At 40.5% G+C, this 23,245-nt stretch overlaps 1 protein-coding gene across 1 annotated transcript; it reads left to right on the forward strand.

Annotated features, from left to right (window-relative positions):
- Positions 1-313: 313 nt before the first annotated feature.
- On the forward strand, positions 314-17,760 carry LOC145224209 (uncharacterized). Its single transcript, XM_080090654.1, has 5 exons — positions 314-552; positions 1,820-1,886; positions 11,287-11,455; positions 13,711-13,829; positions 16,135-17,760. Exons 1-5 carry the CDS (start codon positions 503-505, stop codon positions 16,981-16,983), a joined length of 1,254 nt encoding a protein of 417 aa, XP_079946780.1. The 5' UTR covers positions 314-502; the 3' UTR covers positions 16,984-17,760.
- Positions 17,761-23,245: the final 5,485 nt, after the last annotated feature.

Here is a 23,245-nt window from a genome sequence, read left to right on the forward strand (position 1 = left end):
TTACGCTATTGTCTATCGTCATTGCCATTGTTATCATATTTCATGACAACGGCACTCAGGTACGCTGGATCCTTATGCGAGAGAAGCACAATATGCCTTTATCTTCAACTCTCTCTCTCTTCGCTCATCGATCGAGTCACCTTTTTCCCCTTCCCCCTAATTGTATAACAGTGAAGGCGCTGCAAATGAAACCGAGTGTTAGCTGGCTAGTCGCAAGCGGGCCGTGGTGTCGAGATATCGGATCTACGACATCCGTTCCGCCGCAATTTTGTGACAAATTTGCGGCAAAGCGAGAATATTTTGTCGGAGTATTTATAATACATTGATAATTTGTTCACAGATGCTCCGCGCAACGCTGCAACTTTTATAGAGACATTAGTTTTCTGCATTGGGCTTCCCAGCTTACGATATTGGGATTAAAACGGAATAGTTAGTGTTAGTATATTTTTGATCGTGTGGACTTTTCTGCGGGAATTACTTGTTCAAAACGTCAAAAAAGAGAATGAACAGCATAAAGCAAAATTTGTTTTCTATCAGAAGTATCATATATATGTAAGTAAACCTTTTAATATTATATCATCTTTTTGCAAAATCTGATTTAAAAATTGCTTTTTTTGTAAATATCGTTACCTTTGTATTCAAGATACTTTATTAAGGTACTGTTGATTTGACTTTTTATAGAATACCACAAAATTTACTAGTATGTTTTTGAAACGCGCATAATAGAAATCGAAAACCAAACAAAAGTAAATTTGAGTATGATATCTATGTAAGGAATCATGATAAAATCACGTGACTTTTGGACATCCGCTCGCACAAGGTTGTTTGAGGTTAAATTGAAAGCGGCGAAAATTTCTCGGAACTAGCGTAAACGATCTGAGCTTAGATTCGGGAACACTCAGCGTTTTAGCCGCTGCAATTATGATTCACAAGATGTGCAGGAATACTGCAATAATCCGGTTTCGGTTTTGCAAAATAAAATCCACTTGGAAAATTCTAATACTGACCATAGATTAAATGTTCAGTTATAATGGGACCTTAACTTATGTTAAAAACTCGGCAAAATTGTGCTCGCTTTTCGGAAATTTTGAAGACCATAAACATTAAGTTAGGCGTCTTATCTTTTCAAGGCGCAAAAACAAAAAGCGAAAGGCTTACACAGAAAATAAATTTGCCGAAGTTTAAAATGCTTCCTTTGAATGTAATAAAACTCATGTTAATTGGTAATTTACCTGCAGTCGTTTAACTAGTGGACAAAAAATTCATGCAAGTTTGCAGTGCAAAGTTTGCACATGCAGTAAAAGCTCGTCATATACAAAGCACTGGTGGGCGGTTGTGCAAAGAATCCTAAGCCTCAAATCGTTAATCCGAATTTCTTATTGAAGTTTGCTGATTGTGACAAGTGAATTTGCGTTGCTGCTGCTGTAATGTGGTAATTGCGTTTGGCAACACTTAACAGGCAAACCGTATTTTTTGCCACAAGAGCTGGATAATTCAGATTGTGTCTCGCGTATAAAGATTAAACCTTCGGCAAGAGATAGTTTCGGGTTTCTACAAATTCGATTTGACCACCTGGAAGGTTTTAAACATTCCGGGAAAGTTTTTTTCTATAGGAAGATACTTTTATGTTTCTTAAAAAATATGTATTCGTTCTCTTGGATTAATTTAGATGAAACTGTATTAAAAATAGACGTGACGTAAAAGAGAGCTTGCCTGAAACTCTCCCTGGTATTTTTTCTTTTTAATCTAATATCATTTATTCTAAATGATGTTTTTTTAAGTTGTTTTGTTTATTTTATCACATTATTTTTTTCCACAGATTAAAAACCGCGTTTATCATATTTCTTCTATTTCCGCCAACGTTACAAAAGCGCAGAAGAAAAAGCGTAAGTAAAATTTGTATGTCTTAAATTTTGTGTGTATCCCAAAAAATATTTGCCCGCGCTGTTCGCAGAGAATTTGCAGCCCTGTTTAGAAACACAAAACTTTGCCAAGCCAAACTGTCAAACAGTGTTCACATGTTCACAAGTCCAAAGACACGTGTAGGTAATTTAACGTGGTTCAATAGCAGCCGAAAACAAACAAATTAAACTTGATCAAGTCGGTACTGCGATCGTTGGATATGCGACTCTATAACGCGCGTTTGTTTGCCCATAAACAACACAAGTCCCGATAAGCGAATGTGTTTGTGAATAAGCGGCCCGCCGCCAGTCGTTTACACTCTCACCGTCGGACGCTATCAAAGCTACGAGGTGCTAATTGCTTGTTAACGGGCCGGCGCTGGCATATGGGGACACACAATAGAAGCAGCGGATCTCGTTGAGAATAGCAGGTTCGACAGATGCTTTTGAATTGTTGGTTTCTTTGAATCTTGCATTTGATGTTGGCGTTCTAGAAAAACTGTAATTTCTTTTGAACACTTGGTTGGCAAAAGGGATGATTAAACGATAATTCAGCATGCGTTTTTTACTTCTAAAAGTATGTGCTATAGTACGAAACTCGTCTTGAACCACGCATGCTTAATATAGGCGATTCAATCTGAATATTAAGGACTGAAGAAGTTATTTTACTTCGGGAAATCGCTAAACTGGTTTCATTCTTATGAAACTTTCTTCTGTATCAGCTTTAAAAAGATTTTAATCTCTATGAACGCAGGTTCTATTACGAAATCGCTAAAAGCCGTTTAAGCAATCTTTAAAACACAAAGTCGCATATAAATACAAGGTAAGGCCTATGAAATTGCTATCCTACGTCGGGTAACATACAGCTGAATACATAAACAGAGCTTAATGGTTGTGAATTTGGAAATTGTCACCTTGAAATCGCTTATTCCCTAAATTTTGATGCGTTATCTCTTCGCAACAGGATTAAGGCGTCACAAAAAAATGCACTTACTGCATGAGTCAATACAAGAAAAAAACCACAAAAGGAACGTTTATTGGAAAATGTCGTTTTCTGGTCACAGGCGCAATACAAATGCGCATTAAGGGCCCGTTACAAACGTTAGCGAAATAATTCGACTCTTTTATCGTGCAAAAAAATGCGATCATTTCTGTTTATCACTTACAAAATGCGTGGGTCATAACTTGGCTGGAACCAACAAAGATAACGGTTTATCGAGATCTTAGCGAATTTAACTATCTGTTTGTAGATTAAATCTTTGATTTTCGTACCAAATTGAACTTAAGAGGCGATATACTAGGTGCCCTTTAGCCTATTTAGATATCGCGGCTAAATATGGGAATAAGTACAATTTTTTGTCCGATGGTCTAAAAGTATACAAAAAAATTCTGGTTACACCATGCATAGCTTTAGAAGCTATAACGCAATTGAGCATCAAGACCTAGAACCCAGACCACAATTGTCTCTTAATAAAAACACAACCTTTCAATTCGTCCCTTTTCCGGCTGACCTGGTATTTTCCTAAGTTTCATTCACAAATATAACAACCCGCGGCCCTTTTGATGAGGAACCTTGTGTCCCGATGTCACTAATTTTCCTTCCCCAGATGAACATTTACCTTTACGACCAAATGTCACCGCTTAATCGAGTCAATTGCCGGTCCCTGATGGCCAATCATCATCGCTGTCGAAATATACAATCACTTTCGTTAACAAGTCGCAATTTTCCGCAATTTGCTTAAAATCGACCCTCGGGGAGACGTAAAAGACTATGCAAGCGTCCTGTTGATTGTGATAAACCTGTGCAACGGCGTTTTGATTGATCATGCCGGCGTTATTATGTTTTTATATATCCGGGAACATCAACGCAGTTTTGGCCTTTCGGGAGTGACAAATCTGTTCTATGACATAACGTGGTACGCCTTGCAAGTTGTGCATTCTAACTTTTCAACACGATAAAAATCTTTAAATGTGAAACAAAATCAACGCAATGCACACAAGTTTGACCCAGTGCTTTAATAGTTTGTGTTTACTGAGTAAGGCTAAGGTATGTTTTTACTCCTATTTATCATTGCCACATACCTCTATATTTACTCTTTTCTCCTTGGTCGTTAGTAACTGGTATCATTTAGTCAGCAACATCTGCATAAGCCGCAGATAGTTAAGCCCAACGCAAAGCATCCGTTTTTACCACAAGACACGCTCCTAAGTTCTGCCTGTAGCGAAATGTAACTCCTATAACTGCATCCAAATTGATCTTTAGCTTAACTTCATTAAATATGTCATTATAGTCGAATAAAGGTGTATTATGTACCTGGATGGCGAATCTGACGCTTTAAAGCGATGTTTTTGTTGCACACAAAAAATTGCTCTAATCTACAATAATTTGCATACAGTTTGTTTTGGAAAGCGTATTCAAATCTTATCAAGAAAATGTGTTCGTCCAAGTCATCTTGGCCATAGCACGTGTATTCCGTCGTTTCTTATCATGTGTTTGTATAGGGTCTTTATGAGCAATAGGTTTAACATAGGCCCAGTCCCTAATGTGCCATAGCAGCCCATACAAACTCGTGGTTTGGCGAAAACACCGCACCTTGCAGTTACTCGGAATTAATCTTATCAACCCGCCGGCAAATGAACGCCTCCCGTTAACAGCCTATAGTCTATTCGCAATGGTAACCAGTGTGTACCATAAAATTTGGCGACGTTTTGCCGGGACTTAAAGCTCTAATTGCCGCTGAATTTTATGACACGGCCATTTACACAATCATCAGCCGACCAAGTTTCTACCTGAAATCGCTTAATTTTACGTTTTTATGTTTTTTCGTTTGTAGTTTGCGCTTTGAAAAAACAACAACACAACGCTAAGCTGCATTGCAGTTTTAAAGCGTTAATCAATCAATCACAGGAAAATCGTTATGTACCGGCGCCGTACGTAATAGCATAATCCCGTTAGCAGACTCTTACAGTTTCCCTTAACATAATATCAAACAAAAAACAATTTCAGCCACATCAAACGCAGGGCCTGTATGCTTCAAACCAAGGTCTTCAAATTCAGACGTTTGAAAACGCGCCCTATGCCATTTATCACGACCTAAGCGTTTTGCCCATAATCGAGCGATTTCACTTAGATCGCAAGCCAAAGCAATCACACCCACCGCTTGCTACAATTGCATCTCGTATACGTGACATGACATCGGGTCAATTGCTATCTTCCCTATTTTGCGCTCACGATTTGATGACGTAATCACTTTCAAATCTTGTGTTAGCAAACTTCTAGTGAAGTGTTTACCAAACGTTTTGTTTGTCTGAAAATTTTTGCCCTATAGTTTACATAGTTAAGTTTATTATAAGCAATGTTCGCGAACTTTTCATGCACTTATATGAGTCCACAGATTGGCGGTCAAGAACTACAATTCTAGTGCAGAATACGTTTTGCAGTGCATTTAACAAACGTCCAGTGATAAATCTTTTGAAACAAAACAAATAATTTTAAACCTAAAGTTTATTTACTGCAGTAACTTAAAATCCAAGTCATATTTTCCATTCACAAATTCCGTCTCGTGGTTGCAACAAAGCGTAAACTTTTTCTGCTACTAAAGCTTGGAACCTAATTGGATCCGATCAACAAACAACTTCTCTGAGCTCGCGGCGTTTCCTTTAATTCCCAATATGACGTCACAAAACGACTCGTTTTAGGATCGGGGGTTCAACTACACCCATGGGGTCAGCGTGGGGCGTGGAAACCCCTAACAAAGGCTGGGGCTTGCCAATGAAATCCACCCGTGCTCCACACGTAAACATGTTTACAACGCTTCCAACTCTGCCTTCCATCATTTTATTTGCGTTTTAATAAATCTTTACTGGCGCAGTAAAGTGTTATTTTAACGGTCAGGTCAAATTACGTCCGCGCTTTGATGCGTCAAAACGGCGGCCGTGAATTGTGTTGATCGCTACCTGAAGTGACGCATTAATTCGTCGAACAAACGGCTACGTTAATTTTGCCCTTTGTCGAGAAATGAAGTGGTTAAGCTAATTCGGGTTGGTATGGCATAAAGCACGCCGAAGTCATAATTGTTTAACCGATTGACGCCATATCGTTACTCTGAATTGAAAATTGCGCTTTCCTGCAAAGGTCATTTACTTAAAACTCGTCAAGCGTCTGAGTGACCCAAATTTTCTAACATTTCCCACGACAAGTTTCATTAATCCTTTAGACAGAAATCAAGGATTGATAGCGCTTTATACAAACCAGCCTGCGACCTCATACTCGTAACAAATGGCCGTAGATCGAGCACCATGGGTTTGGTATCAACTTGCACTTGGCACGTTCTAGGATCCCATAAAGATCGTCTCGCCTTCCAAGACTTAAGCAAATAGCGCCCAGGAGCGCGGAATGCCACTGACACAAACCGATTCCGTCGAAAGGCGATCTCTCTGACATGATCTGCCGTCCCCTACGTTCCCACACTCACTCACAAGGTGCTCAAGACTTGAGACAAGTTTCAATATCGGTTGTTAATGCCCCCAAACGACTGGTGATTCATTCGGGGTTTATGTCCATTTTAGTCCAGTGCTTTTTGTCTAGTGTCCAGCCGCGCAGCTACCGTATAGATTTCATTTTAAACAGAAAAAAAAACACTGCAGTAAAATGCAACTGCTCTTAGACCACAGGGTTCGTGCATGTAATTGTAAATCCCTTGCAGCCTCTGTACATAGAGACACGAAGTTTTATGGTTTGTAACATCACCTGTATAGCATTGTTCAACTTAATCCCTTGCTCTGTTTGCATGCTTTCTGCCGAAATGGTAACGTGCACTTTGACAGCAAAATGCGACATGCTGCAAGCGTTTGTTTGAGGGAAGAATTCTCCCCACCCCTGGGAACAATAGACCCTGATGGGTTTGCGAGACCGCTGTCCCCGGCTCCCCCCTCAGCCAAGTATCTTATATCAGGTGGCGTTCAGTTTTAGGTGGCGTCATTGCGATTGAATGGCCGTAGTTTGCGATTTTCTGCTGGGAGTCACATATGCGAATAGGTTTTACATATCACCCGATTGTTCTACAATGCACTTTTTGACCTGACTAGGAGATACTATGTGAACCTCGTGACTGTTGTTGTTTATTTCGTTTCGTCGCGCCACAATAAGGCCTTGTCGTGCCCTTCGTGGTCGTTTGGGTTCAATTGGAATTTTTGTGGCCCCAAATCGCTTGATTTTGTGCCATTTTTGTGCAATTTTAAGTTAAATCGGACCCATTGGGTGCATATTTTTGCGACGAGATAAGATTGCAATCTTGCAAAATCCAAAGACTTTAATACATCATTTTTACCTATTTTGCATGCCAACTTATGTGACATCTAAACGACAGTGTGCAACCAACACAAGTATAGATCTTAATCAAACACAGGAAAACGAAACTAGAGTAACTTAAAAAGCTTGCAAATGTTGACTTGCAAGGTCACGCAATCAAATTTCCATACAAACGTCTGTCTGATATAATGGACATGCACCTGGAGATGGCTTTATGCGATATCGGGGCTGCCATCTGTCTTGATGTCAGTATACGCTTGTTGCATGTGCCAATTATTCCCACTCCCGCTGTCTGTCTCGCCACTAACTCGTCGTCCCACCGCGGGCAGAAAAACTTCACCGATAAGCCGCCCTCGGTGTTGTATCTCACTCGAAGGAGATGACAGATATCAAAACTTTTGCTGAATCTGCAAATTTCCTTACCCACCCCCTTTGTTGCTAACAAGAGATGCACCTGACAAATGATAACGTTCTCGTGATTTTTTGTGGGGGATTCTTTTGCGATCAATAGCAATTTAAAAACTTTACCAAGATATTTTTTAAACTTTTTTCTCTTGTTTTGCCTATTTAACAAAATTTTATGTTAAAATTTGCATAAAAGTTTCTAATACGCAATAAAAACGCATACTTTAAAAGTTGGCTAAATTATTTTATCCGTGGTATTAAAAAAATGCAGCAACATGCATGAATAAACTCCATGATCACATTTATCTTAATTGAAACATACACCAAACCCTCTTCAACGATTGACATGTGTCATACAATGTTCTTATATTCGCAAGCAGTTCTCACAAACTATTGCACCAGGGAGTTGGAAAACCTTTAAACATTCACACACGCTTCGTTTATAGTCGGGGTGGCGTCGGGGGCCTTGATGTGTGTGTGGGGTCATCACGGCCCCTTGTACACGCAAAGGTGGCAACTTGGCGTGTCTTAAACGCGAGTTATAGCAAACGGGCGGTAGCTATTTACGTTCTTGCGACGCCCACGAGCCTCGCCCTGCCGTGAGCCACATATCCGGCCCTGGCATCGCGGCCTTTTAGTATGGAAACGAGCCCTTGTTCTGCTTTGATCAGCTGATGGCCGCTGTGGGGTTGTTTAAAGTACACAAGACTTTGCCCGGACGCGTGGTCTCAGCGTTTAGGCGTCAAACGACAGTGTGCCAGTCAAAATAGCGGATTAATATTGGAGATAAACTTCGACGTTATTTTCCTGTGCGCCGTCCTTCAAAGCTCTGTCGTGAGCTGTGTCAAGCCCCCAACGGGATAAATTACTTCCTTTAGGAACTAGAGCGAGTCGGGGAAAACGATTTTTTGTAAAAAAAGGTGAAACTTGGTGATAAACATTTAGCTTTTAAAGTTCATACATTTGGTTTTGTCTGTTTTATTTCCAATGAATTAGGTATATTTGAACCACATATTTGGCGCTAAATATTTTAATGAAATGGCGTGTTGACTACAGTCAAATATTCATTTTTTGTACTGTTTACCTGCCAGCAAGCGTTACCAATTAAAATGTACTCTACTTTCGAAATGTCCTCAGTGTCGGGAAGTGATGTAAATATTCATTGCATTCTCACTGCATGCAAGATAAAGGATTTGGCTTTACCATTTTGCTTTACCTGCAGCAGAATGCCTTCTTATAATCGGTCACCTGGAGCCAATGGATTGTTTTTAAAGCCATGATCGTTGTGTTTAGGTGTTTAACCACGCAGGTCGCTTTTGTTTGCTTTCGAAATGCCATCCAAAACTGAAGCCTCGTGAACACAGCTAAAGCCATCTATTACCACAAACACATATACCTCGTGCGGCTCCATTATCGACAACTACTGTGAAGCATGATTTATTATTCTGGCAAACCAATAAGGTCAACTTAATATTTGTTCGTGGATCAATAGATTCAGAACAGTTAGCTTGATATTTGTACTTGAATCATCATGGTTATGGATTTTCCACGACCAGACGTCACTGGAAAATTTCAATAAAATACTATGAGACAAACTGGCGCTTGGGACCCCATTGTCCCAGACCTAGGGCTCGCGGGGTCTGTTTAGAGGCAATGGGGCGCGATGAGATTTTCTCGCCTGGGGTACGAAATAACAGCACGTGACTTGGAAGGGCAGGGGCAATTAACTTCACCCCGTTAGTCACCCTGTGTAATATTGCCGGCTCAAACTTGATACGTCGGCTCCACTGAGATTTCGGAGTAGGCTCTTCCCCGCGCGGATAATTGTGACAAGTATTTCGGCACGCGCGTGCCCCTATTGTGACGCGGCATTCCAACTCGATGAATCGCGTCGCGCATTGATTGTTTTCCCGGCGCAAATAAACAGCGATTGGATCGAAACTGCACAACACATTTAGGCATGCTTTGGTCGCAACGGCTGTTTGGGCAATGCTTCCGAATTGCACGCGCTCTATACATGGGCATAGATGCGATCAGCGTTCTAAAATCGTGATAATATGGACGGAATCGCGATATCAAAATCTCCACCAGTTACGTGTGGTTGCCCGCACTTGTTTCCGTTTGAAACAGGCCAAACCTTGAAAAGAAATAACTCAGAGGGAAAGCAATCGCATAAACTACAACATAAGTGACCTGGCCTATCGCTTCGATTGCAGAGTTTTAAATCCCTAACATATAGCCTTACCCCACGGGGACAAAACATGTTGATATTCTCAACTTGGCATTAGAGCAGTCTTTTATCTCAGCTTGGCAGACAATGGACCCGCCGAACGTCAACTCACTTGACACCCAGCAATGTCGTGACAGGGGGGCGATTAAGGGGGGCTCGACGTGGCCCCCGCGTGAGAAACAAGATCGCCACGTCAGTTAACCCAGCGATGACGCAGGGGGCCTCAATGGTGTGATTGTTTGGTAAACTCGGGACAATTCTTGCTGGCATTGTAGCTTTGCAACGCGCTGTCGAGTAAAAACGCTTTGTACATTTGAAAAGCTGTGTTGCATCAAAACTGGGACTTCGAACTTCCATTTGCTTGAAGCATCCCTGAAAACATGACCTCTATATTTTACCGGCGCCGCATGTGGCAAGGACTTAAGCAGTGGACAGTGTAGAATGTTATGGAGCAAGCTTATTGCATCCTGTAACAGAAACCAGTTTTACCGGATTGAAGTCGTTAAAATAGTTTTGATTGTTCAAAATGCATCCGCTTTCAGTGTTAACAGCAATTTGCCGTCAAACAATTCAATATTATCCAGTGGGTAACATTTCCTGAATACAACCACAACCGTTTTTGCACGTGAGGCCAAGACACAAAATAACGGATACCGCGATATTTACGAGTAGCGCGGTTCGTGATGAGTTTGAGAATCGCGCGCCTTCTGTCTTTTCCTCTCGAATAACCGCTTCCCGCAAGTTTGCTGGACCGAGGCTTCGATATTAATCCTCACCCGGGGCCATTTGATTGCAGTGGCATGCATGACCACAAAATAATCGCAACGAACACCCAATGTCAGTTACTTGGTGTTGATCGCATTGCGCAAAAACTCTGGCGGTCAACATGTTTACAAAATGCATTGCTTGCCAAATAGACCAACGACACTTCGGTATCTGAATACTGATGCTGTATTGCGATATTAAATGCCCGTGTGGTTTGAGGCATTTAATATGCGTTGAGAATACAATGCAATATTGGGCTTTTGTAATACTGTAGTACAAGTCGGTTGATTTGAGTTGAGCTATATTTATTTCGTTTGTCAAAAGAAACCATAGCGACACAATTGCATAAAAAACAATCCCCAATCCGGAAATAGCTTCGCAACGTTGAAACGTTATGGAGCACAATACAGTGAAGGGCACAGTTGGTGGACAATGGCTGAACGCCTATTTTCTCACGTTTACGCCTTATCGCACTACGAACATCAAAACTTACCCATAAGTGTCTGTAACACATTAATCCCACAGCCTCATAATAATTTTACGTATATATCCCTATATAAAGTTATTCAAATTTAACTAGTGTAAGGGCCTCCGATATAATGATTGGTTGCCTTGCAATATAATAAAGACGTACCTTTGTGCATCATTTGAACAACAATCGTTTGTTCTTGCAGATCGACGATGACGTACAACGACACATAAACCGACAAATTGAACGTGGATTTGACGGCATTAGTTCATCCATCACTCGCCACTATGAGATTTATTCGCGTATAACCGGAAAACGAGTCCAAATGAAAGGACGAAAAGTGGACGCAAATGGCAAAGTTGGAAGCAAAAATGGTGAGTAGAATTTTGCAGCAGATGAATTCCAACAAATACTACAAGTTATTTTTGTTTGTTTTTTGCTGTGTATTATATAACTTTTTATTCTCTCTCTTGATTTCTTAATCTCTAAATGTCCTCTTCCTCTCTTTATTTCTCTCTGTCTCTCTCTTTCTCTTACTTTCTCTTTTTTTACATTCTATTGCAGCCCAACATTTTTTTACTCTTCTATATAAATACAGCATCTTTTTTTACTTTTAAAAGATGATTTCTTGATCTCTATATCTCTCTATGTCCTCTATTTAGTTCTCACTCACTTTCTCTCTCTCACTCTCTGTATCTTTCTTTCTCTTTCTCTCTCACTCTTTGCATCCCTACATGTTTTACTTCATCACACAGTAAAAACAATTAAACCCATTCAAACCAAACGTTCCAAAGGCCCATTTATGACAAACAAGGCCGATTGTCTTGTTCAGTAGGTGAAGTATTGGGAACCTGTAGTTATGTCATCGTTTCGGTTAGATGGGAATCGGGCGATTAATTTTCTCGACCGTAATCGGATCTTAATACACGCCGGTGGTTAGACCGTTGACTATCTTAGTGAAATCAAAGTTGCCAGCATACACCTGTTGTGTTCAAATCAGTATATCAATAACAAACAGCTGGTGAGAAAATGCAACAAAGTAATTTATTGATCTCGACCTTTTTTTCAAACCATTTTGAGCCTTAGTTTTATGAAAATTGTTTCTTCCATTATCGTAATCAAGATAGATGAGAGCGTGTTTTATGGATCTTGTGTAAAATCTTAATTAACTGACACCTACGCAAGTGCATTAACTGAAAAACCAAAAATATAGGACAGTGGTTCCAAACCTTTTTCGACGAATCCTTACCTTAACAATTAAAAACATTCCCAATAGACTACATAGTAGATGCTAAACCAAATAAATAAGACTTGAAATTGGGTGTTTTTTGGTATTAATGATTTTACATTTCACAGGTTACATTCCCAGAGATAAAGCGTCTATTTGTACAAACCACATATGGTTTCAATACATTGCGTGTATCAGTCCTGTGAAAAGTAGGCACTTAAAGTTGTTTTTTGCATTTTTAAGACATAAGCAAAGCATGGGAAACACCAAAGCCAGTTTTATGTCGGTAAAGCATTTCAACTCAAGTATAAACTTATAATGGTCGCCACTTTAGTTGGGTTTCAGTTGCGGTTTGACTTGGCTCTGCGCCACACGGGTCGCCCCGTACTTGGTCCGTACACGGCAAAGGAGTCTTCTCTTACTTGATTGATCGTTTACCTGTTAACAGTTGCTTACCAACAAACGTCACGTGCCGATCACGTGTCCTCCTGCCCCCCAATACTTGGAAGCTCTTGAAAACGATATCGTTGGTTTAAAAATGAATTTGTATCAAAGTTTGTGTACACTTAAAAAGTATATGAAATGTTTGTTGATTTTAATGTAGTTTTGTTTGTGATAATCTTACAATACAAGTGCTATAACAGCACGGTAGTAATACTCATTTCCGATGTGGACCTTTAATGTTCGCCGCCGCTGAGGTGTTTTCCTCACAAACCCATTGATGATGCAATTCAATGTCTATCGTGACGTCATCATTTCGTAACCCAGCAAGCCGCGCATCCGATGAGATATAACACACAAAGTGATATCAGCGGCAAAAAAACGTTTAATTTTAATCAAACATTTTACCTGAGAACATAGAAATCGTACCAAACCGTGACGTCATCACCGTACCTGTCACGTGCGATTTGAGCGATTGCGTTTTGGACGAAACTAGAACGTCGCGGCGCGCGCGTTTATTTATTTGTTCGCTCCGTTGGTTGGTTGGTTGGTTGGTTCGCGTATATAAGGTCAAGTCGTCACGATTTCAGCAATGGGCGACGGCGTTTTGTTACTATAATGGGCCTATTTGTTGCAACTTGTCAAGTTAGGGTTAACGGATACATTTGTCGGCGGTGTCGAGTGGCGCGAGACTCGGTCTCTAAACTTGGTCAAGTTGTCGCTTCAAACCGATTCACGGAAGAGCCGGTTCTCTATACAAGTTTGTCAGATATTTGATGGCATTCAAGATGTTTGTGTTTGTACGACCCATAGAATTTTATGAAAAGCCCATGTTTACATGCAGATAGGTTAAGGACCCTATCATCTTTCCTTTTCTCTATCTTGTAGTGTAATTTTCGCAATGTATAAAATTGCATTCCGGAATACCATCGTTTAACACCAAACACTTCTTCTTCACAGCAAAATTCGCCTTTCACTCTTACATGTTCGGAGGCCAGATAATGATTCAAAGCGTAGCTAACGGACGTTACTTGTGCATGAAGAAAAGCGGAAGACTGACTGGACGAAGGAGTGTTAAGGTAAGGAAACAATCCCCTTATACTATAAAATCTAGTTTGCAGCTTCCAGTACTGGCTTTATGATATGAGACTAGTAGTGGTTACTATGTCGAGATAGACATAAAGGGCGCATAAACTCTGGGTGGCCTTGATTCGACTTTGTTTGAAGGTAATTTACCAACGATCTAACAGTGGATGGATTTCATAACTACCAGCTTAAAAGGAAATACCGACGACAGGCAAATTGTCGTAACGCTAAAACTTAATTTATCATTCGTGCTTCAATTTTTACCCCAATCCCAGCGCCTCGCTCCACTCGTCTCGGTTCTCATAACTCCCGAGTCCCCTACTGTTATGGGAGCCATGCTCTCTTGTTTGCACACGATAGTACTTACGCTGTTTTATAGCTCACCTATGTCGTAAAATTCAGGCCACCGACGACGCTGTACCCGCACTATAACACCTAATTGTGCGTTTAACAAGAAAACACCATCACGAATCAAATTTGCCATGATCAAGTTCTGCTTTTGTGGGTATCAAAATTGGTCCAGCTGCTGCGAACTGATGCTTTTGATTGATGGCTGTCCGGTCGTACTGTCATGCATGACTCGTTACGGTTAGTCACCCGTGACTATTAACACCGAAGCGGCTCTTTAATGACGTGAAACCCAACGCGCGATGTTACCGTGAGAACGAGGGGCCGATGTCGCTGCAGTCTGCTTTATATTAGTGGGGATCATTCAGACGCCGAAGTATTTGACTCTCGCCAGTCAAGGTGCGGACTTAACACTGTGAAAACATGACTGGCCAAAGTTTGTACAAATTAAGTGCTGTCGCCAATCCTGGGGTTTTCTATTTTCTCAGACTGTCTCGTTTGCATTTGAGGAATCGGAATTCGCACTAAACTGTTAGGCCAAATGCTTAAAATATCCTCTACACCTAAAGCTGCATGTCCATGCACAGATTTCCTATATGCAGTCTTATTATTCTATAAATCGCTTTATAAATAGCAATACACTTACAAAACGGGGTAAATTGGGGGGTTGTAATTAGTTTTTGTTTGGGATTATAGCGTTTCCTTAAATGAACAACGACTTGCATTTGGAAATGTCGTCAAAACAAGCGTGACAATGCAATAAACCTCGCGGCGCTAATATAACAAATCACGGTTCCACTGACTGCGTTCAGCTTGTCCCCAAAAGCTCCCAACAACACGTGTTCATTGCTAGGGCGGGAAAAGGGGCAACCGACCTGTTATTTTAAAAGGCATTCCGTCTCCGCTGGGACACACAATACCAGGTACGGGCCTTGCTAAGCTAAGCGCAGAGTGTACTTAGCACCGCAGCTATTAGGTACTGACTCTAGAAATCTCAGATTCACGTTTAACCAAATGCAAAATGAGAACTTGTTCGGCGTATTCTGCAGGTAAATGCTGTTTCTCGCTTGTTACCTTGGCAACAGCGGCGGTATATTTGACAAGCTAGTGCCCAGAAACGACGAATTTAAGTAAACAAAGTTGCGATTATGGGTCTATAAATTTGTCGCCAAACAAATAAAAAAATTTACGTCATTTTATTTTTGGTGCCGGCTACCATGCGATTTTTTTCCCGCCAAAACGTTTCCGCTTTACACCTTTTCGAAGCGAGCGCGTCTCTACTGACTCAACGACAACATAACGAATGATTAAAGTGCAAAAAGTCGCGAAAATCGGGCGACATCCGGCCGATATCGCTCCGGCCGACCCTCGGACGTTTATGAATCAGCAAAATCACATCAAAACACGCACTTGTCGGTGTGGACGCTAACTGATAGCAATCTCCTCAGTGGGTGGGAATGAATGCTTTACTGTAGTGCGCACCTATGCTCAAATATTATTGTACGTCATCAGTGACGTAGTTTGCGGTGATTCACTGCCTCCTTGGAAAGTGGGTCAGTGTGTCAACCGGACGTTAAGTATAACGCGGCTTGGGTTGTCTGGATCGGTCATTGTTGATGGAAATGACGCCTAAAAAGCTAGACGATTTCACAAATGTTGGGCAATTCCCACATTTACTGCAAATGTAAACCGAAGTGCCGTTAGATAGCTACACTAGCCCACGCGGTCAATCTCCTGTCACTACCTGTGCTGATGAGACCTTATAAGGTCGAAAACAGCTTGCACTACATTAGCTCACTTCTTATTGCAAATTGATTCCTGTTAAAGCACACTAGTATGATACATGTAAAGTTTGGTTGTGTACACCAAAACGATAAAAATATGCCAATCAAAGTTTAAGCGTACGATATAACTTAAGCATGAAACTAAACATGTATTTTTTGCTTGCAGAATCGATCAGGGATCAACAAATACTGTGTCTTCACGGAGCAAATGACTGAGGGTTATTACGACGTTTTCCGTAACTTCCAACGACCGAGTTGGTTTCTCGGTTTCAAAGCAAACGGAAGACCAAAGCGTGGGGACAGAACCGCGATGGGACAACAAGAAGTCGTGCTACTAAAAATCGCTCAAGACCAGTCCAAAACCACCGAAACCGGAGGCATGTGGCTCGATTTGGAGCAACGGATTCGTGAAGCTTTTATAAAGGGAACCATTGCTCGGCCTGCTCAGGTCAATGCTTTGCGTTCACGACAGCAGACCATAGAGTTTACTAACGACGGCGGAAAAACTACGCAAACGTTACGAAACGTTATGTCTGACGCACCCGGCAAAGGCGACTTCGAAACTGAAATCGAAAAACGCCGGAACATTACTTCATTCCTCACCGACGGAAGTGACATCACGCTGCCACCGCAGGAGTCCGTCTCTACCGCCACCGCGTGGCATTCTCGCGCCACCAGAAAACGTGACCGCGCCAGGAAAAACCGTAAACGAAATAAGAAAAACCGTAAAAACCGGACAGCGAAGCCTACACCAGGTTCTTCTAACATTGACTCTTCTGTCTCAGTCAGCGATCGGGCGGAATCGAATGCTAGCCACGACGCTGCACAGAATTTTGTTGCCGACTACAGGACTCACAGGCCACAGGTCGTTGTTGATCCTCCAACTATTCCCTCCGTGCTGAAAATTAGGCGGACGACGGTGTCAAAACGCACAAGAAGAAAAAGGACAAAAAGTCCCAGGAACCACAAAAGAGCGCGTAAAAACAAGAAAAGTAGAAAAAACGGCAAAACGTGAAGCATTTTTATGTAAAAATTTGCGAAATGCCTTAAATCCGTGCCTTGGAGATCTCACGAGTGGAAGGAGGTGCTCGAAAGCACGTATCGAAAAGTTTCAAAATATAACAATTTCGCGAAGATTTCAATGTGTCTTGGTACTTTGCCCAGCTGCTCAACACCCAAAACCCTGTCATCCGCCTTCAGTGATCTGTATTTTGTCCGCGCCTTTCCAAAATGGCAGAAATTTACTTTTGCTCCCTTTTCTGTTTTCTTTCCTTAACGTGCAATATATTTCCGTGACACCTTTGATGTTGAGTGTTGTCGTACGCCCTCGTGCTCTTCTTTACTCTTTTTGTCAGTGACGTCATCAACATTACGTCACAACTCGCTGTCGATATATCCGCACTCGGCGTGGTGTGTGATGGGATTTTACCATGGTTACAAATCGATAATATTTGTTTTTAATAGACGAGAAACACTCAAATAGTCAACGTTTTGTATGGAAAGCTCACTTTATACACAGAAAATTATTAAATTCGATTACAATACTATATTCCCGCGAAATATTACCAGCTACAGAAGAAGGAACGGAAATATTTGTGTCAAAATTTGTCAAAACAAAATATTGTATGCGTTGAGAGTAAAGCGCCTTAGCATGAGAAGTTTATATTAGCACAAGTTATTATTTTCTTTCTATTACGCTTTTCTTTTTACGACGATGTTTACTTTTTTGTTTCGACAGTTTGTTTTTCTTCGTTTGGTTGTCTGTTAATTTATTAAATTCAACAAAAACTGATTTAGAGTTTGATAAAAAAGCATAGCAGTGTCACAATCCAAATAGACAGACTCAGAATAAATAGACAGACTCAGAAAATTGTAAGCATATTTAAGTTGATTTCAGATGCTAAGTAATCGTTACTCTGCATTTTTACAACCTGTCGTTTATTCGAAGCATAAGGGCAAAAGAAACAAACTGTTCACAAAATGAATATTTCATGTACAGCAACTTCATTCCCCATGTATTCAGTTTATTTTAGTCACCAAAAATCCCATTTGTCATTTTCTCTTTTCTGTGATGTGTTACAAGGAAAAACAAAAAAAACGTTAAGATTTTTCAAACTGAATTTTCCAATAAGATCATTTCCTTGTTGACATGAAATAACCCCCAACAGGATTTTCGAGGCCTAACCCGTCGTTGGCAAAAGCGATAACGCCAACATAATCAGTGCGGTGACACGTTCGACCCAACACACAAACACTGACGCCGCTTGTTAGGTTAAATAACGACGAGTAAACACGATTCGCACCACGCTTAGCTAGCGCCACACCCTGCTATACGCAATGTGTCAACGTTCCCCGCCGCCTCTGGAGAGCCAGAAAAACCAGGAAAGGCCTTTTGCGCCGATACAGCCGATCTAACTGCACAAATAAACAACTCTTTGAGGGGCGCGCGTGCTGTTGTTAGAGGAACGATACTTGGCATGGTACCGCTTCCGCCTCTCGCCATACTCGAATGCGAATGAAGGGCAAAGGCTCGCGCAATATCATAAACAAACTCGCGTGCCTTTTTGCTTCGATATTATCGTATAAATAGACCTCGGCTATTTCGGTGCTTGACGGGCGACAAACTTGCGGCGCCGGTGGCCGCGAAGTTTTTCTTTTCACCGATGGCTTGTTTCCGATTTTTGCGCCTCGCTTGGTTAAAGCTGATGACAAAAGTTAGGTTTGTCCGAATTTAGGCGTCGCAATTCGACTAAGGGTCTTGGAATGTATGTGTACAAACTGAACATGGGTTGTCCAGCTTCGGGTGTTATTTATTCGAGGTGTTGCCCTGGAAACGGGCAGATGTCATGTGATTTTGGTTGGGTTTTATATTTTCCTACACAAGAACAATATTGTGTACTTCTGTGTTTGCTTGTATTTCGACCGGAAAAACCATGCCATTGGGCCCAAAATCTGCAAAATGTACATATATAACCCACTAAAATTTAGATCTGTACAAAAACTGTGTCCATTTTGCTCATCATACCCAAAATCAAAGCAACTTTCTTCTTCAGCACAGAAAGCGAAATTAAATTTTATGTGATGAGGACTTTCACAGAATTTATCTATACAATACACATTGGAGCTTGTTACCTTGAGGTAAAATGTTTTAATATGGGTATTCTTGTTTTCTTTATTTTAATAAGGTGAGCCATTCAGGTAAACCAACTAAAAATCAGTAATTAAAGCAGTTTTAAACACCTGTCGTCTGTTTTGAACCAAAATTTACATTTCCTATACCATTCAGGTTTACTTAAATTAACCACAAGCCGTCAGCAATGGAAACTTTACTCCATCTGACACATTGAGCAACAAACTCGGCTCGATTAATCAATTTCAGCGGACTTTTTGGTATCATCGTGTCCAGTACCAGCTGCAGGTGTCACTGATGTCAACGACAATTTGTCGGTTTTTGCTACAAACACAGGAAATCGCGTGTTTAACCTGCCTTACAACCTGAGGCCCGGAAAACAGAGGATTTCAGCTTGCTGATCACACCCTGGTTAACTCCTACTCGTCGCTGACAAAAGCTGTCAAGTGGAGTTTGACACGCACGTAATAGCGCTTTGTCGCAAGCGATTGATGTGGTCCATGTTGTTCGTCGTCTTGCGAAACTCCTGTCTGGAACTTGCTAATAATTGCGACACGTTTATTGTTTCTTGGGAAACTTCTTCGTTTTCTGTACTTAGTAAGTTTCGCATTTTTCCATTTTTTTAGTAAGGTTTAAACCAGTAATAATAATGAAATGTGGTGTCGTTTTTTTAAATATACCTTTGCGTTCCATAACGTTTCCTTTATAAGTAGACATATACGGACCACCAAATTTCGTTTTTTTTTTGAAGTACTAACCAAGGTTCTTCCACAACCTAACCTTTACTAATTATGTTATATTAAGGGACATTTCGGGCATTGTTTGCTGTAGACATTTTGTTTTCACCTAAATCAGTGGTTCCCAAACTTTTTTCTTTTAAGGCGCATTTTCGAAAAAACAAAAATTATTTGGCGCACTTCGAACATTTGAATAATTTTTTAGCTGACAAAGGCACTAACTATGAGGTCATAAAGCCGCTATACAGGTCACTCTCATAGTTAAATAGCCTAGTTGAACATCTCAGAGACGTGGAGCATGTTGGCCTAGTGGTCTAAGCACCTGGTACTACTGCTCTACTTGATAGATTTTAATTTCAGTGTTTTTTGCGGCACACCTAATGACATCTCGCGGCACACAAGTGTGCCGCGGCGCATAGTTTGGGAACCACTGACCTAAATCGTCAAAAGTTGGACATGTTAAGAATAAATGCGGAAACGACAAATTATATTCGGAATAATTTGTTAAATTCTGTACAAGACATCTAAACAACAATATATAGATGTTCAAAACTTAATACTTTGGTACAGAACGTTTGGGGCATTTATAATGGGAGTTATAACTGGCAAAAAGCAAAATAGCAAGATTACAAGCTGTTTGAAGCCGAAGTTGGTGGAGTAGAGTAAAGGCTTTGTTGACAGAATTGCAACAATTTCAAAGGCTTTGGTTTACCCGTCGATGTAGCAGTTTTCTAGGTTAGTTGATGGACAAGTGTCTAGCAGGGATGTGCCTGTATGAATTGCCTACATTCCCAGTGAGTTGTTTGGGTGGACTACAAGGATCAAGAATTTGTTTTAGAACGATACACGGCAGCGGGTCTTGTCATAAACAACGCATGATCAATTGTTTTACTTTTTTCATTTTTACTGTGCTGAAATTTTACGGCAAGGCTGACATGGAGAATACTGTATACTGTTTTATTGTAATTCTTATTCGCGCTTTTGGGGCAAATATAATTTTTCCAATGATTAGGAGACAGAATTGTACATGTAAACAACCAAAAATTGGCAAGTAGCAAAATTACCAAAACTCTTTGACAAACTCGAATTTTCGCCAATTTGACTTTTTAACATTGCGCAACCAGTAGCCAAAGCGAGTTCACACTTCTGAATTTACAAAATTAGAATAAACCATGAACAGCTATTATGTCTGTGTTGCTTGTCCCATGGAGTCGTTTTTCGTGTTAACGCATGTACAAAATACTTTTCTTTTGTGTGCTACTTGTAACACAACCATTTCGTTTAGGGTGTGGACATTCTCAGATACAATATGTTGTGGAATGTGGACCCATGTGGCCTAAAGGCGTCAAACATTTTTTTAACGTATCAGGTTCTTGGTACTGGCTGGATGTCAGGTTGACAAAAAGTTAAAAAGGTGTCACTTCCCATAAGCTTTTACAAAATGTCTTGTTTTACAAACGATATTGTAGACCATGTTGGGAGAAAGAGAATATAAGGGTAGGAGGTTATGACACACCTTCTTTGGTGATCAAATGATCAAACTGATTTCTAGCCGATTGGGTCGGTCATTCATTTAAGGGGCGTAATTATAAAAGCAGCGTACCTCAGTAATGTATTTCTTACGACCCAAATATATGCATAACTTTCATATAAAACAACTAACTTTAAATTTTTGGTTAATTACTTGAACTTTTAAGACAATTCAAAAACTATTATAAAGGGGTAAAACTTACATCTTTTGAGACATGCATGATCCGGAACGAATTCTTGCTTGTTGGATTGATGAGACAAGAGTCGGACAGTATGTTCGTTGATTTGACATGTTTACTGTGGTTATCTTTGGTAACATTTAGGTGGTTTTCTCTATTTGTTTAAATGATCAAATCAATTGAAATTCCAAACGTTTCATTCCGATTTCAACATAAATCTGTTGATTGTTCTCCGTACTTCCTATGACAAGTTAAAAATACCATTCCAGCCACGTATCATCGGGTCTTTGTCCGGAAAAACACTTTAATTTACTTTACCCACGAATAGGTACATACTAATCATGTGTTCGTCGACATCCAGAGTGTCATAGTGATGAAAATCCGTGGGAGCAGCATGTCCTTTTAAAATAACTCACATAAGTCGCTAATTTAAGCTATCATGTTGGTATTCTTGTGGACACGTTCGAGGTAAATAATCAGAACGACGAGCGGGCGGGATTTGCTTTTGAGCACACGAGCTCACACAATATTTGTCGCGCAAATAAACTGACATGCGACTAGATGATCGCACTTTCATACCTGAGCCCACACCCAGAACCGATACTCGAAATGGGTAGGAGAGTCACTACTGTCAATCTCATCCAACCTTATTGTCCTTGAAGGAAAGTGTCAATCGGCCAGCACGCCCAGACAAGCATTGTGTCATCGTTGCGCCAAGTAGAATGCTAATCGCCTGACAAGATATTGTTTACCTTCAGACGCGCGGTCAATCAACCATTCCACACCTTTGCTTGTCATGTGACGGGGGATGATAGTGGGTTGACGGGGGCCAACGACCTAAAATCGACCCTGCGGCCTTTACTATTAAACTGTTGATAGTAAATTTGCGATGCTTTTTTCTGTTTGATGAACCCTGAAAAAGGTATGTGTCGTTGTGTCAAGTTTAATCACGCCCGAAAGACCAATTTGCAGTAATTCCCTTTGTCCCTTGGATTTCCCCATCTAGTTTCTGTCCCCTTTTTTGTTATACCTGGAAAGCATTGCCTAATTAACTTATGCTAGTATGTATTTTGTTTATCAAGACATGTAAGTTTTTTTAAATGTTATTTAACACATTTGCTGTGAATAACCCCTATGGTACAGGAATCTTGCACAAGTTAACAATGGACGTGTATGAAATAAAACATTATTATACATAACCTTACGTTCAGCATCTTTACTCACCTCACAGACCCCATAAGAACTTAACTTGTATCGCATTCTTAGCATTAAAAAAAGGCTTTCACACAAGCATTTGCCTCAAAACTGCATCGATGACGTGTTCTTTTTTATGATTAAATTTTTCATTTTGATCACGGTTACGGTATCTTCCTTTTGTTTTTATTTCCAAAAACGAAATTCAAAAATTGCCGTGACTTTCTAAATGCATATTTCCTACGCGGGAAATTTTTGATACAATTCGGTGGTTTTCCCAATTTGACCAAAACCACATACGTGCTTATCCTGAGATATATTTGTAGCTGTTTCAAATTACCACACTTGTAAACATCTAAAGCTGCAATATAACGTTGTTTACATAAAAATATAGTATTTATTTTTTTTGTCTAAATACGTATTTTGTTGATATTGACCAAAAATGTGTATTGTTTCGTTAGTATAAACAAAATCCTGACATGGCAAAGTACATGGTTTTGGCGGTTA

Source organism: Phallusia mammillata, chromosome 4 (assembly GCF_965637545.1).
Source record: "Phallusia mammillata chromosome 4, kaPhaMamm4.hap1.1, whole genome shotgun sequence".
NCBI classification, from domain to species: domain Eukaryota; kingdom Metazoa; phylum Chordata; class Ascidiacea; order Phlebobranchia; family Ascidiidae; genus Phallusia; species Phallusia mammillata.